General features: G+C 36.7%; 3 protein-coding genes across 5 annotated transcripts; all 3 read right to left on the bottom strand.

Annotated features, from left to right (window-relative positions):
* Nucleotides 1-249: 249 nt before the first annotated feature.
* LOC113749478 (thioredoxin Y2, chloroplastic) lies at nt 250-4,392 on the bottom strand. Of its 2 annotated transcripts, none has more exons than XM_027293232.1 (5): nt 4,096-4,392; nt 1,799-1,887; nt 1,224-1,401; nt 690-763; nt 250-574 (listed from the first exon to the last, which is right to left on the bottom strand). In XM_027293232.1, exons 1-4 carry the CDS (start codon nt 4,282-4,284, stop codon nt 698-700), a joined length of 522 nt encoding a protein of 173 aa, XP_027149033.1. In that variant the 5' UTR covers nt 4,285-4,392; the 3' UTR covers nt 250-574; nt 690-697. The 2 variants fall into 2 exon arrangements, with proteins under 2 accessions (XP_027149033.1, XP_027149032.1); XM_027293231.1 differs by having other exon boundaries at nt 250-570.
* Nucleotides 4,393-5,133: 741 nt separating this feature from the next.
* Nucleotides 5,134-8,850, bottom strand: LOC113749638 (uncharacterized protein At5g43822). Of its 2 annotated transcripts, XM_027293450.1 has the most exons (8): nt 8,691-8,850; nt 8,499-8,571; nt 8,254-8,412; nt 8,034-8,152; nt 7,358-7,537; nt 6,757-6,813; nt 5,869-5,936; nt 5,134-5,668 (listed from the first exon to the last, which is right to left on the bottom strand). In XM_027293450.1, exons 3-8 carry the CDS (start codon nt 8,383-8,385, stop codon nt 5,625-5,627), a joined length of 600 nt encoding a protein of 199 aa, XP_027149251.1. In that variant the 5' UTR covers nt 8,386-8,412; nt 8,499-8,571; nt 8,691-8,850; the 3' UTR covers nt 5,134-5,624. The 2 variants fall into 2 exon arrangements, with proteins under 2 accessions (XP_027149251.1, XP_027149253.1); XM_027293452.1 differs by lacking the exon at nt 8,499-8,571.
* A 785-nt stretch (nt 8,851-9,635) lies between these two features.
* LOC113749794 lies at nt 9,636-13,348 on the bottom strand. The gene is made up of 4 exons (XM_027293646.1): nt 12,980-13,348; nt 11,100-11,494; nt 10,456-10,652; nt 9,636-10,354 (listed from the first exon to the last, which is right to left on the bottom strand). The coding sequence occupies exons 1-4, from the start codon at nt 13,294-13,296 to the stop codon at nt 9,959-9,961; spliced, it is 1,305 nt and encodes a 434-aa protein (XP_027149447.1). The 5' UTR covers nt 13,297-13,348; the 3' UTR covers nt 9,636-9,958.
* Between the last annotated feature and the right edge of the window lie 903 nt (nt 13,349-14,251).

Raw genomic sequence — 14,251 nt, 5'->3', positions numbered from 1 at the left:
ACTGTGGAATTTGTTCACCAGCCTGGGCTGTCAAGTTGAGCACAGCAGAAACTTGTTTGACTGTTTAATCTTGTATAGTATGTAATTCCATTTTGATTGATGGTTACACAGAAATGAGGTTTTCAAGCAGTTATTGGCAGCTGCTTAAAGAAGCAAAATCTCTCCTGAGCTACTGAAAGGAGGAAACTTTAAACCCGCAGAGGTGATTGACAACCAGTACAAAGTATGGACAACCATAAAGGCTTCCAATCTCAGTAAAAAAGACAGTACTTGGATAAAACGGGCTTCTTAAATTACAGTCCAAGGTGTTAAGAATCATGGCGAAAACTTTTTGAGATTCTAGATCAATTTCATCAGTACATATGCATTACAATCTCAATTAATCTATCTATCTGCAGCAGCGAACAAGTTTAAATTACGAGTACTGATGAATACACCCCAGGGCAAACGATGATTCCCATTTGCTTCTTGAGGAATATCACCAGATACAAAATGGAAGTCCTCGTTCAAATGAATAAAGCTCTATAAACATCCAGCATCTCAGGTACCCACATCACCCTACCGTTTGATCTGGCATAAGGGAAGAAGAATGGAAAAGCCAAAAAAAAAAAAAGGAGCAAGAGTTCAGGAAAGCCTTGTGCAACTGTCAGGACTCAGTTAGCGCAGGGATATAAACAAAGAAAGATCACCATCATGGCTACTGCTTGACTTTCAGTGAGGACTCGATCTGCTGTATTAGTTGGTCTGCTGTAAGTGCACCCTCCTGGAAATTTAGAAAGAGATTGTTCATACACAAAAATAGTTCTGAGTTAGTGCTCTTTAAATTCTTCACCACATGAAATCTTAAATATCTAAAACATAACTTTATATGCAAACACTGATTCTGAGATCCATCACATCCAACGAACTTTGTAACTTACCGTACTCTTACCAATTCTACCAAAAACAGAAACATTCTTTCACTCCATTAGAGTAAGCAAAGGGGAAGGGGAACCTAGGAACTTAACCTCTTAGCCCTTGGCGGGGATCTTAGTTCCTTAGGCAGTGCATCAGCTTAAGAAGTCACTGACGTTCGAGAGATGTGGTCTACTACTATTATTTGTTAGTAGAAAGCCAATATTTAGACTAAAACCCATTTATAACTCCGTGTCAGGATGCACCTTTTCTCATTAAGAAACAGCACAGAAGTAAGAAACACTACAGAAAAGATGCAGTCAACTTACAAAACGATCATGGGGTTCTCCATCCTTGAATATGATAAAAGTAGGGAGTGCCTGAATTCTATACTTATCTGCGATGCTCGGATACTTCTCAGTATCAATCTTCACCACCTGGATCTTATCTTTCATTCTTGTACTAACCTCATTCAGAACAGGAACCATGAATTGGCATGGACCACACCTGCAAATCCACATCTCGGCTTAATTCCTACTATAGCTTTGCGCAAATGAAATTGTTTTGATGGGTAGCTTGTCATTGTATCGGTAGACTCAAGAAATTTATGCATCAAGCAGATTTAGTTACTACTATCACAGTAAAAGGTAAAAAAATCCCCTTGGTTTATAGATGCTTCCAAGAATATTCCCATTTTTGAAGTAATGACCCGTTAGAGTGCCAATCACTAGATTGATAAAGTGATTAAATTGGTCAAATGCAACGCCAAATACCTCTCGATCTGCACGCAAGTCTCAGCATTAGATGCTTTGATGTCACATAGGAACTGATCTCCAGTTAAAATTTTGCGAATCACAAAAAGGTACATAAAAGAATGGAAGGGTAACACACCAAAAGAACTTACCAGGTTGCATAGAAATCAACCAACACTGGTTTGTCAGCGGTTTTCAGTAAATCGTCAAAGGATGAAAATGTTTGCTTCTTTGCCTTCACCTAATTACGAATATATTCAGCTACCACCAATAGAAACCAAAATATTCTGTCTTGAAGACTGACAAAACATAAGATGATAACATGAAAAGGGGAAGGACTCCTCCTGCAGTCAAGCAGAAGCACACTCGAACAGCAGAAAACATAAAGGAGGTAAGCTTTTACAACTGTGCCGTGAATATTACTACTGAATGAAGAACTGACACCAGCATCAAAGCAAGTTACAAGGAAATCATCAAAGAGAGGTTCTGTACAAGCATGATAACAGGTAAAGCAACTTATTATGAGGCCAATAGCTGAAAACTCAATTTGCTTTCAAAGGCTTCTCCAAAAAAATGCCTTCAATAGAAAGGTCAATTTTCTTTCTTTTACTTATGAGATGCTCCAAAATCAACAATCATAACATGAAGTAAGCAGTTCCAGAAGTCTCAACATGAAATGCTCTAAGCACTCAACATCTCTGCCTCCTCCTCTCCCCCCCCCCCCCCCCAAAAAAAAAGGGCTTGTTCTCTCTATACCCCCCGCCCTCTCTGTCCAATCTATTTTGATGGTTCTTTATCTTATTGTATTTATTAACCTAATTAAAACCACAACCCACATCTGTTGTCACTTAAATCAGGCAAAGTAAAGGTATCATCAATAAGCTAGATTCATCCCGGACAATGCCAATAATTAGTTATTTCATCATGCAGTAAGCATATTGGAAAAATAATGCTTACTGTGAGCATGCCTCAAGGCATGGCTATCAATACAAAAGTTTGTGGCAAGCCCTAAGTGAAATATGAGCCTAAAGTCCCAAATCTTTGTGAATAAGGAAAACCCAAGCAAAAAGAGACAAGCTTTTAAGCACCGAGGCATTCTCCAAGAGTCCAAATCTCAGCTTTTCGCCTGGCTTTAGAGATTGCTACAAGACCAGATTTTCATACTATGGTCATTCATTCGTATCTTGTTTGTCTCTTCACACTTTTGTTTTCCAAGCTTTCCCATTAGAAAAATGTGTCAGCCACTTGAAAATCTGACCCTAAATAAATAAATGAATTTGAGCCTCCTTATTCTCCCATGTGGATTTGCCAAAATGCCCAGCAACTGATTCATTAGCAGTATACCACAGTAGCCTTTTCACTTGGTTTCTCCACGACTAGCTTATTCCATAGGCTACAATTGCTTCCTCTGCAGGTACAATCCATCTGCATGAAGTTGATTCTTTTTGGTCTCTAAAATACATATTATGATGATTTCACCACTCATCTTCCGGGAAGTTCACTACAACTCATACACCTCCACTTGCTGCAACTTGTTTGCAAGTTTAATTGCCCCTAATGTGAATGCAGTAAGCACTGCTATATGTGAGAATAACTCTGATCACCTAAGCTAAAAATCTTAAATACTCTTATTCTGTAGCAGTTCATATAAATTCCCTTCTGGAACTAAACCGATCAACTCATCTCGATCCACCAATCAGTCCACTTAACCACCAAATGAGGCCAGTTATCAAGATTAAACATAACACATACTGTTTCACAACTACAACATCATCTAATCTCTCTCCCCATGAATTTCGTTATTTGTAGCTACTCATTCAATTTTGTACTTTACTTCCACAACAGCTATATCTTTATTCCCATACATCAAAGACAATCCCATCCTTTCTATATAGCAGCATTAACACAATCTGTGGGTATAGCTGCATTCTGACTAACAGAATCGTCCCAATAGTCAAACTGTTTTGCACTCTCTCGAATACATACAAACATAAAACATAAACCCAAACTAAATCGCGACGATAATAAAATTTTAATAAATTCTCAAACTTTACAACAAATTCCAACAGAAAAATAATTCAGAAGACAGAAATACATAGATAATTACATAAGATAACGAAACGAGAAAATCCCCAATCAAAACTCCAGATTTGCCAACCAATTCCAAAGTGTGAAGTTACGGTTTCCATGGAGATTCAGCAGGTAATTCATCACTAAAGCTACCTAAACATCCTAAAATTTAAGTCTTGAATAGAATTACGATAAATAGCACCAATCTTGATGAAGCAGAAATCCGTAGCAAAACCAGAAAACTAGCACCAAATGTGCAAAAAACAAAAATTCAAATAACAAGAACAGTAAACCCAGAAAAGAAGAACATTCCAAAAGTAAAGCATTCATTTCTTCGCATTCATTTCTTCGAATGCCAATAGGGTTGGGAAAGTTATACCACATGTAAAGTTCGAGAGGGCTGCCTGGACTGAACAGCTCGGTTTCCAGCATGAAAACGGCGTAGTTCTCTAGGGAATTGCAGAGATGACAAGCTAGAAAGCTTTGCTGCTGAATTTGAAGACGCAGCAAATGGAGGGTCTGGATTCAAAGAGCAAACTTTTGCTGCTGATGATAAAGAAATAGCCATTTTTTCAGGACCAAGTAGATAAACAGTTAAAACTGTGCCCAGAACTTTGGAAATCCAAGATGAATGAATGAAAGCTTATTTTAGCTGCAGTAACAAAAAAACAGAAAAGTTGGTGTTGAAATATGCACATTTGGGATGTTTGGTTGGTGGGATTGATGGGTTTTGAGCCGTTGATATGGTGGAAATATCAGGGCACATATCTCCTATTCCGGGACTCGCGAAGGAAATATCCTGACCAACGCCTTCATGCTATGGCTCATGAAAGCGCCATAAACTCGATTGAATCAATTCCTTCTAAGCCTCTATTTAAGCTTATGGCGTGTTTAATAAAAATAAAATATGAAATATAAAGCCTGAATTCATTAAGTTTTTGAATTGTTAACTATTAAATTTAATACATTTGAGTGTATATCATATTCAGTGATAAGTGAATAGTTTATCACTTAATTTTAGGAGCAAATTTTATTTAAAAAATTGAGTGCTACTTAATTAATTCAAAGTTCAATTTTTGATTATTAAACGCGTCTAAACATATTAAGATTAGAATCCATTAAATTCAAGTGCTGAATGAATTTGCTAAACAAGACCTTAAACTTTGCTATACGCTGTCACGAGTTCTTTAGTGTGATTGACCAAATTTGATAAAAATTGTACCAGACTCCAAAGATGCACAAACAAGCCTCCAAAGGTGCACAGGATTATGCCTCATGAATCATGTGTGAAAATTATCTATCCAATTTAGTTACGCCAAAAAAAGAAAAAATATATATAAAATGACTGACTCTTTGTTATGACAATCTGAAAAAATGTGGTATTATGGAAATTTTTACACATTCTTACAACTTCATATTTAAAATAAAGCCCACAATCGAAATATGACATTTCACTGACAAGCATTGAGTTTCTCCCTCCAAATGGAATTTAATAACATCCAATAAAACATTAAAACTCTACATTGGGTCTCAGATAGTTTCATGATGTCGCGTCAGGATAGTGATAACATCAACTTAACCAAGCTCTCCATACAATTCGAGGCCATCTATGATTCATTTACACTTTAAAATCATCCAAACTACCATCCACCCACTGAAGATTAGAGTCTTTGATATATAATCTTCAGGAAACAGAACTCGTGCTTGGGAATGATCCACAAACAAGCAACCTGTCTTGAATTTGACAGCTTTTTGCTTCATAACCAACCGAGGAATGACATGACATGTTATTGGATGCATTTGCTCAAACGGTATCCCTGAAAGATGGTGAAATGATTGCTAGTGCCTCCTTTCTTTCTGCCTTAACACAGATTTGTAATGCACTTCAATTGATACGAGGACAAAACATCAAGAGATGTCTTCAGCAAATATGATATCAAATATCCCTTGTACTGCAGCACGAAAGGCCAGAATTCAGTTTTTGATGTACAGTATTTGACATTGTAAAGGACAGATATTAAAAATTCTGAAACGTTCTAAAAAAGTTGAGTTCTACAATATTGTGATGCGTATGGAGGATTTAGCAAGGGCTTTTCACAAGCAGATAGTAGCATGGCAATTAATTCTGTTCATCAAACTCTTAACTACCTACCCTCCTCTCTAGGGATGTTAGGTTGGTCAACGAGCAGTTGCTGAAGGGCGTTTAGATTGTCACTAGCACTGCAATTAGAATTCAGCCGTGGCATAGTCACAATTAGAATACTAAGATGTTTCAATTAGATGGCATCAGAGGTAATTACAGTAAACAACTAATTCACCAAAAGGAAAGAGAGGCAAAGGCGGAAAAGGAGAAGAAAAAGACAAATATACCACACCAAAAGAACAGCAAAAAATGTTACGCACAGCCATCCTGTGCAATGAACAAAGAAATAAGAGCTGCACTATTTAATAAAACTGGACACTCTCAACTTCTAATCTAATTTGGAGCATTAAACTTTAGTATTTTTAAGGGTGGAGCTGTTAAACTTTTCTGCTTCACCCTTCTACTTACTGTCAAAACATCAATTTGAGAAGATTTGTAGTGTATCATGGTAACCAAAATCAAACACTAACTAAATCATAGGATCAAGTCCAAATATTTATATAATGAATGTACTCTTCTCATGCATCATAATTGTGAAAGATGATTCCAGGCTGCCATCATATATTACCTTCAAAGTTAATAAAAAGCCTTAAACCAACATAAACTGCAAAATTTTCCCTTTTTTTTTTTTTGAAAAGACCTTGAACATGACTTATTTCTAATAATTGACATATCTGAAAGCCCTAAATATGCTAAATATTCTAGGCCAACTTCTCCAGCCTTAGCCTCCAATTATAATCTGACAGACTTTTCAAAAACAAGTCATGCCTATTTCTCAAGTTTAGATAATTTGCACAAGATACAATACACATTAACTTGGGTGATTGCCTATGCAAAAGAATTAATCACACAGAGGTGGCTGGGGTGGGGGAAGCACCCACATCTATCAAGAGATACCTTGGCGTCAAGGAAACCTTTGCAAGTGCCGATATCACAGATGACTTAAGAAGGTACCTGAAATAAAATGTTCAACTGGTTACTAGGAAATGGAGTGTGAAAAATGAAGGGAGAAAAGGACAACATGGATTCCAGGAAGCTGGTCACTAATATCCTGCACATCTTAAAGGTAACTCCGAGAAATTGCAATGCGAATGTTTTCAAAAGTCAAGGAAAATATTAGTGTAAACAAGATCAGATAATCCCAGGAAAGTGCAAACAAAATGATTCAGAGTGAAGAAGAAACGGCAGTGATTTATTTTCGTATTATGTGAAGTTTAACACTCATTTGAAACTATCATGGGTGACCTTATTTTGAATCTTAGATAGTAAAGAAGACCGAATGAAAAACCTGGGACCATAAAAAATAAATTAGCAACAAAATCATATCAAATGATCAGATTAACCCAACTTTTGACATCTCTCGGATTGCATTTCTGAGAAAACTTTAAATAAAGAAACAAATAACAAGTTCTGTTTCCAGAGCCCAATCTTGATGAGTTAACATCAACATACAGGAAAGTTAGCTATGAGAATTATGTAAAGTTCCTCTAACGCATACTCTGAATGGTGCATCTCGCTAAGAAGCCTAAGGCCCTCCAGGCAATCTGCAAGACTTGGTTTGATACCAACTCTTTGCTGCAGTTGCTTTGCTGTTGCAACAGTAGAACCTCCTTTAACTAGCTGCCTACCATCACGAACAACTTTCTCAAGGGATGAAGAAACACCACGAAAATCTTCCCTACATCAATGGCGGATGGATTAAGCAAAAAGATAAAATAAGAAGAACAGAAAGTCAGCTTCCTATATGGGAGTGTTGTGACATGCAAATCAAGACTAATACAGGGGACAATTGAAGGAGGGAAAAAAAAAAACAAAAACACACACACACACATACATAGGATAACCAATTGCTGAAACACGAGTTCTTGAGGTCGAGAATGAGTTCTTGAGGTCGACAGCACCCATGAAATGAAATTTAAGGGAACAAAGAAATCTGGAGGCCAATCAAATGGCCTTTTAACGTTTGGTTAGTAGAAGTCTCGACATACAGTTGAACACAATCTTTAAGAAACAAGATAAAATATCTATTCCTAACTTGGCTGAATCAGAAATAAACATAAACACTGGAAGAGACCCCTTGCCAAAATTTGTTATCCGACTTTTGTTACAAAATGAATTGAGGTCAATAAAAGGAGCTTTTAAGGAGAAAGAAAATGTAAAACAAGAAACCATACAAGGTCTTATTCATGGAGAGCATAATAGTTTGCAGTGACTCCAATTGCTTCGCCAAGACAGCATCTTGAATGCCCTGAACACATTCTAATGCGCCATAGTTTTTTGGATCTTGAAGTAACTAAATGAGAAAGCTAACCCAACATCAATATCATCAGGAATCAAACAATAAGAAGAAAGACACACATGCAAACATGGCTAGACAGGATGCTGCGGGAAAACCTGCAATCTCTGGATGATGGCAGAAGCACTGGTGAACTGTGAAATTAACCGAGATTGAAGCTCTTCCCATCGACCCATCTCTTCTTTCACCTTCCTAAACTTCTGCTGATACTTTTTCACCATTGAATCCATCTACCTCAATCCACACCTCTGCCAATCCTACATCAAACATGTGGTAGCAGAATTATGTGCCATGATGAATTTTATCACTATCTAGCGAATCATATCATCGCAATCAAACTGACATTAATCTATAAGCAAATGCTTCGTCTCCCGGGATGGTACTACAACATATATGTATTGACCCTTCAGCAGCATCTGTATGCAGTTGATACACATTCAGGCATTCAATCAAACATGTGTGCAACCATTTGTGTGACAGAAAATTAATCAACAAAAGCAAAAAAAAAAAAGGCTAAAATTTTGAAATAAATTACTGGTTTTTTTCCTTCTCCTTTAAGCAAAGCTTATGAAGAACAGTGAAGCTGATTGTTCTCCCAATGCTACGCCGCTTCGTCAAAGAGGAAAGAACGGCTAGTGCTAGTATTTAGGTAATGGGGCATCAGACACAGAGAGTCTAGTATATGGTGGAGGAGAAGAGAGTCCAGTATAGTGGAAATTAGGAGATTTCAGTAGGTCGAGAAAATTTGCCATTTTTATTGTGGTGAATATTTTAGAGTTACTTCAGTTAATAGAGTGTTTGATGTTTTTATTGGCTAAATGGTAAAAGAAGTTTTACCTATAACCAATAAATATGATTATGTTGAGACCATCAAAAAAATAATAATAAGGATTTAAATATCAGTCCAAATCACTAGGGACATTTGAAAGTCAGTCAAGAGTATAAATCTAGTTAGAAACAGGGCAGTTTGGATTGCATTTTCCATAATTTTTCATGGAAAAATTACTGTAGCGATTTGATGTATGTGAGGGAAAAAGGTAATAGAGAAATGTGATCACGGAAAACGACGTAATTTTCCGACGAAAAATCGCAATCCAAACAAGGCCTTAAATTTTCTTTTCTTTTTCCATAGTTCCATTTACTAATCAAATTCCTCAATTTTTATTGCACTTTTTCTTTAGATTTTCTTCCTTTAGTTCTAGAGTGCTAGACTCAAGCTCGATTTCAAAAACTGTAAACTCGACGAATTCAAACTCTAACATACCTATTTGGGATCGAGTTCAATTTGAACTAGAATATGGTTATACTTAAAAGCTTGACTCGATCACATTCCTACTTTAGTTAATGAAGCTGCCCTTGCGATGCCATGGCTGCAATGCTCACTAGCGTGTTCAGGCATAGGCCAAAAAAAAATCTTAAATGCACCAAAAAAAAAATAAGAAAACAATATAAACAAACTTTGAAAGGCAGGTAGACTTGATTCAAGATCAAAATGGTCTTAATATAAATGAAATTTCCAGTGTTTCATTACAGCCATGAAAACTGGAACTCGTTTGCCACTTCAGTTCAGTAAATGACATTACCTGTGGAACTTTGCACATACATTCGAACATCACTGGTGAAGGTCCATATTACAACATCCAGCCTATAAACGTGGCCTCAGACCTAACAGTCTATATCTTGATAGTGTACAACAATCTTTGTTTGGTTTCTATCTACTCGTGTTTTCATACAACAAAATGCAGTTAAGAGCACTGCAATCGACTCATAAATTTCGTGGCAGCATATAACTTAAGTAGGGAATCACCCGTCAGATGTCAACATGAAGGCAAGAAGCACCACGGTTATCGTGCAGAAAATGGTTGCACCAGAAAACAGCCACATAGCGCTGCTCTTAGGGTTCTGCCTTACTTGACTGCTTAACTCGACCTCTTTCAGAATTTCTCTCACTCTATCAATATCAGAGTCCTTGGCAGCTTGCGTTAGTCTACCCTGAACTCTTTCCAATTTGATTAGCCTTCTTTTCTTGGATGCATCTTTAGTTGGCCAAAAAATGCCTATCAACTTCCACAAAAAGATCCCCATGTAGATGGCTAACACACAATCAACACTGTAATGATTGCGCTCGCGAATTTCCCTTTGTGCACTATGCAGTACAAGCAGCCAAATCAAAATGGAGCTTAAGCCACCATATGCCTCCTGCACTTGCATATGAATAGCAGATTAACTAACTTATCTGGTCCCTAGTAACTGAAGCTACTAAATGAAGGGTAAACATAAAATCCATTATGCACACCTACCGTCCATGCCATAGCAGTCAGTACAGATACAAGCATGTGGCCACTGTATATGAGGTCATTGCAGCCACCCCCTGCTTTCTTTAGTAGATGGTACCATGGAGAAGAACCATCAGGAGGTGTAGGTCGTAGAAAATCAATGAGGAAGCTCATCAAACCCCAGTTAGGATGGAATTCAACATGATAGTCTCCAGGATCAGCTGCAAAACATGATCGAACAACATTTCTCAATTAATTCCCTTAAAAAAGTAAAACATCAAAGAATTTTTCGGGGAAAAAAAGGTCCAACATCATAAGTGGCTTCAGAACATGCCAGACTGGGAATAATAATGAAACATGCACACACCAATGGGCATTATGTTCCCATATTTGCCATTTGATTAACCCTTCATTGGGAAGTTCATTGAGCAAAGGTGCCCTTAGGACAATATGCTAAACCCTGAATTAAAAGCAGGTAAAAAACAAACATTCACATCTAAAACACATAATTTGACATGGCCCCTCTTCCCACCGATCAAGCCTTCCACAAAATATTAATTAGACAAAGCTTTAAGGTGTTATGAAGGAGAAAAATCAGGAGGAGCAGATGAAAGTAGGAAAAACTAAAGAATGAGCCAGGTATAAGATACATCAAATGTGGCAAATACCATAGGCAATATCATAATGAATAACTTGGCGAATAGCATATGAATCAGTTGCATATGGAACATAATACTTTTGAGCCCAACGATGAGGGTGTGCAGGTATATGGTAGCGAGTTGATGCACACCAGGGCCGAGGTGATGGTAAAATTGTAGAAACAAAAGCCAAGGCTCGAAGAAGTCGCCCAACACCCATGGTAAACATGTATCTTGCACCCAACCCAAGACCAGGAGCTTCAATGGAGTTGAATAATACAGAGAAACCAAGCATGACAAACAACATCAGGTAATGGTGCAGTCCAATTATACGAGCTCTCAACAAATTGACCATTGTTTGGGGCAGCTTCTCGTTCAATGCAAGCAGAAACCACTGGCCAACATCAGGTAGAGCCTGAGCAGAACTGTTCAACATTACAAATATAATTATATAGGATAAACTAGCCACAGCAAGTAATCAAATTCAGGGTGTTGCACAGCCGCTGCATATTAAACTGTGTTTTGCAAGTAAATGTTTTTGTGGAACATGACGATTCAATACCTATCTATTCCAAATATTTTCCTAGGAATGCTAGAAGTATACAACTCCTTCAACAGTTTCAATATAGCAAGCTGTACTCAATCAGTTTCCTGTTCCTCCTTCTTATATTTGGAAAGTAAGACTCATTAGTGGGAAAAGTAGCACAATTTAATAATTGCAATCCAACAACACAAGCAGCACCTCAAGTTGTACAACCACTCGTGCAGAAACTGATTCTAAAAGTCAGGAAAGAAAATGCAGTCCAGCAACCTTACTCGAGAAAAAACGGGTCACTGACAATCCATCCTCAATTCCCCTGATTCCTCCTCATTAATAAAAGTTAAGTTGTTTCGCATATCAGATACCAAAACAAGAAGAAAGAAAATTTAGGAGCTTCTATCAATTGCTCTCTGGTTACTGAATCTTATTTGATCAATATCTAATAGCAGCAAAAGGTATTATCATCTGTATTGACATTGTTTTCAGCTCCTTTTCATGATTTCAGCTCCCTTGGCTGCCATTTTTTCCTTAGTAACCCTAAATAGATTTCCTAAAGCTTTTAGTATTATGATACACAAACTGAAATTTAACAGAACAAAGGAATTCAACTTAACTCCAATCCTTTCAAGTAGTCAGATATTTATTAATAACCAAAACTAGGTCTCTTAATCATATCCCTTTTACATACTGTGTTTAGCTTAGTTCATGTTAATGCTTCAACTATTACAAGCTTATTTATTGTTTGCATGCTTTTGCCAAGCTAAACCCCTGGATAGCAAAAAGATCCCAAGTAGTTCTAGCTTGTCATAAAGAAAACATAATTAGAATAAAATTAACCTCGTTCGTGGTTAATGATCAAAATTTGGACGGAGAAAAAAAATGCCAACAATAACAAGTGTAGCTTCAGCTTTATCAACAAAGTAACATACATATGAACAACCAGGCATTGCTTGTCTATATGCACGAGTACTAAAAGCAAAATCTAGAGCCACCGTTCGAAACCACCAGCATTTCCTCAATTAGATAACAGATCAAACTGGAATCTTTTACATAACGGAAAAATAAACTTAACCGCTATACTAAACAAGCCAGATTGCACTTGAAGACAAACAGATCTTAGCTTAAAATAACGAGATCCAACACTAATAAATGCAGATCAGATTTTTTTCGTTTCTAATTATGGTAATATGTAGCAAGCTAATCCGTTACAAAACCAAAACTACAGTTAAAGCAAAACCCACATCACAAATCTTTACTACTAGTCAACCAGAAAAGTTCAAACTTCAAAGCAAACCACCAAAACCAAAAACCCAGCAAATTTTACCCCAAAAACAGCAAAAAAGAAAACTTTCTGAAGTTCAGTACATACTTGTGCCAATCACTGCCAAGAACAACCGTGACAAACCGAACAGAGATGGCTTCCAAAAGCAGAGCAGAGAGCATAAAAATCAAAGAAAATATGAAGGGCAGAGCAGAACGAAGCTCAGATGACCAGTGCTTATAAAAAGGAACACGAATAACAGCTGCAATGGCTAAAAATGTCCACAAAACTGGCTGCAATCGCTCGTGCCACCGCGGAGACAGGTGGCGGAAATAGTCCACGCCCACATAAGCTATTGCGGCAAGGCCTAAACCGCTTCCCCGGTTCTTGAATACCACGGACCGCCAAGCCGGCAACAGCCCCATGTCGAGTGTAAGCACAGTTGAGACAGAGACTCCGATGCCTTCGGTGACAGTAAAAGAATCACGAAACAAGTTTGGTGAAATTTGACTTTTGTCAAGATCAAGTTTAACGAGTATTATTATGACTTTTGCTTCAAATTACTTTTTTGGTAGTTTTTACCATTGTTCTTTTTCCTTTTTTTTATCTTTTCCCTTTGAAAAAATTCTCCACGAGGCATCTTAAGATGAAGTTTTACTTGTTTACAAATATAACGTGCTAGTGTATATATATAATATATATAAAACTTGAGAAAAGAGGTTTGTTATTAACATTGGTTTAATATTTATTATCATTTTATGAATTTATCCTTATAAAAACTCTTTTTACTTTGATTATAGATAACTACCCATCTATTTTTACTTTTAACTATTTAAGTATATGTTTTCAACACAACTATTCCTAAATATTATAACTACTAATATAAAATTATTTTATGAAAAATATTTAAAAGATTAAAGTTCAGCAATAAAAATTTTATTTAAAATTTATGACCAATGTATTTTTTGATTGCACACACATTGGGTGTGCATTGAACACTAGTTTAATTAATGATAATCATGTTACCAACTAGTTTAGTTAGTCTTATCATGTTACTAACACAAGCTAGTTTAGTCAATGATAATCATGTTGTGAACTAGTTTTTTTAATGATAATCATTTTATTAACTAGTTTTAACATTTATTACCTTAAAAAAGGAAAAAAAAATGTGTTGTTTTTGTTGGGGGGGGGGCCTGACGGTGTCTAAGAAAATGCCCAACAAATTGGCCTAATTGAATCCCAACTAAGAAAATACAAATTAATAAGAAGCCGGAAAAAATTAGTTTTAAAAGAGATGATTCAAACTGGGTATGGCATCCTTAGTTTAATTAATGATTAAACATTAGGAACTAGTTTTGCCGTTAATGTTCTTGCCGTGAG

This window comes from Coffea eugenioides, chromosome 10, assembly GCF_003713205.1.
Source record: "Coffea eugenioides isolate CCC68of chromosome 10, Ceug_1.0, whole genome shotgun sequence".
Taxonomy (NCBI): domain Eukaryota; kingdom Viridiplantae; phylum Streptophyta; class Magnoliopsida; order Gentianales; family Rubiaceae; genus Coffea; species Coffea eugenioides.
The sequence above is the reverse complement of the archived record's forward strand: the minus strand, read 5'-3'. Positions and strand labels throughout refer to the sequence as shown.

Coding starts and splice junctions, on each gene's coding strand:
- LOC113749794 (XM_027293646.1), bottom strand. CDS start 13,296: ATGGGGCTGTTGCCGGCTTGGCGGTCCGTGGTATTCAAGAACCGGGGA. Junction 10,653..11,099: donor TCATTATGATATTGCCTATG/GTATTTGCCACA, acceptor CATGTTTTGCAG/CTGATCCTGGAGACTATCAT. Junction 10,355..10,455: donor TGACTGCTATGGCATGGACG/GTAGGTGTGCAT, acceptor ATGCAAGTGCAG/GAGGCATATGGTGGCTTAAG.
- LOC113749638 (XM_027293450.1), bottom strand. CDS start 8,385: ATGGATTCAATGGTGAAAAAGTATCAGCAGAAGTTTAGGAAGGTGAAA. Junction 8,153..8,253: donor CCATCATCCAGAGATTGCAG/GTTTTCCCGCAG, acceptor TTTCTCATTTAG/TTACTTCAAGATCCAAAAAA. Junction 6,814..7,357: donor AGCGAGATGCACCATTCAGA/GTATGCGTTAGA, acceptor ATTTTATTTCAG/GTACCTTCTTAAGTCATCTG.
- LOC113749478 (XM_027293232.1), bottom strand. CDS start 4,284: ATGGCTATTTCTTTATCATCAGCAGCAAAAGTTTGCTCTTTGAATCCA. Junction 1,402..1,798: donor GTTGATTTCTATGCAACCTG/GTAAGTTCTTTT, acceptor GTGGATTTGCAG/GTGTGGTCCATGCCAATTCA. Junction 764..1,223: donor GAGAACCCCATGATCGTTTT/GTAAGTTGACTG, acceptor CTAAATTTCCAG/GAGGGTGCACTTACAGCAGA.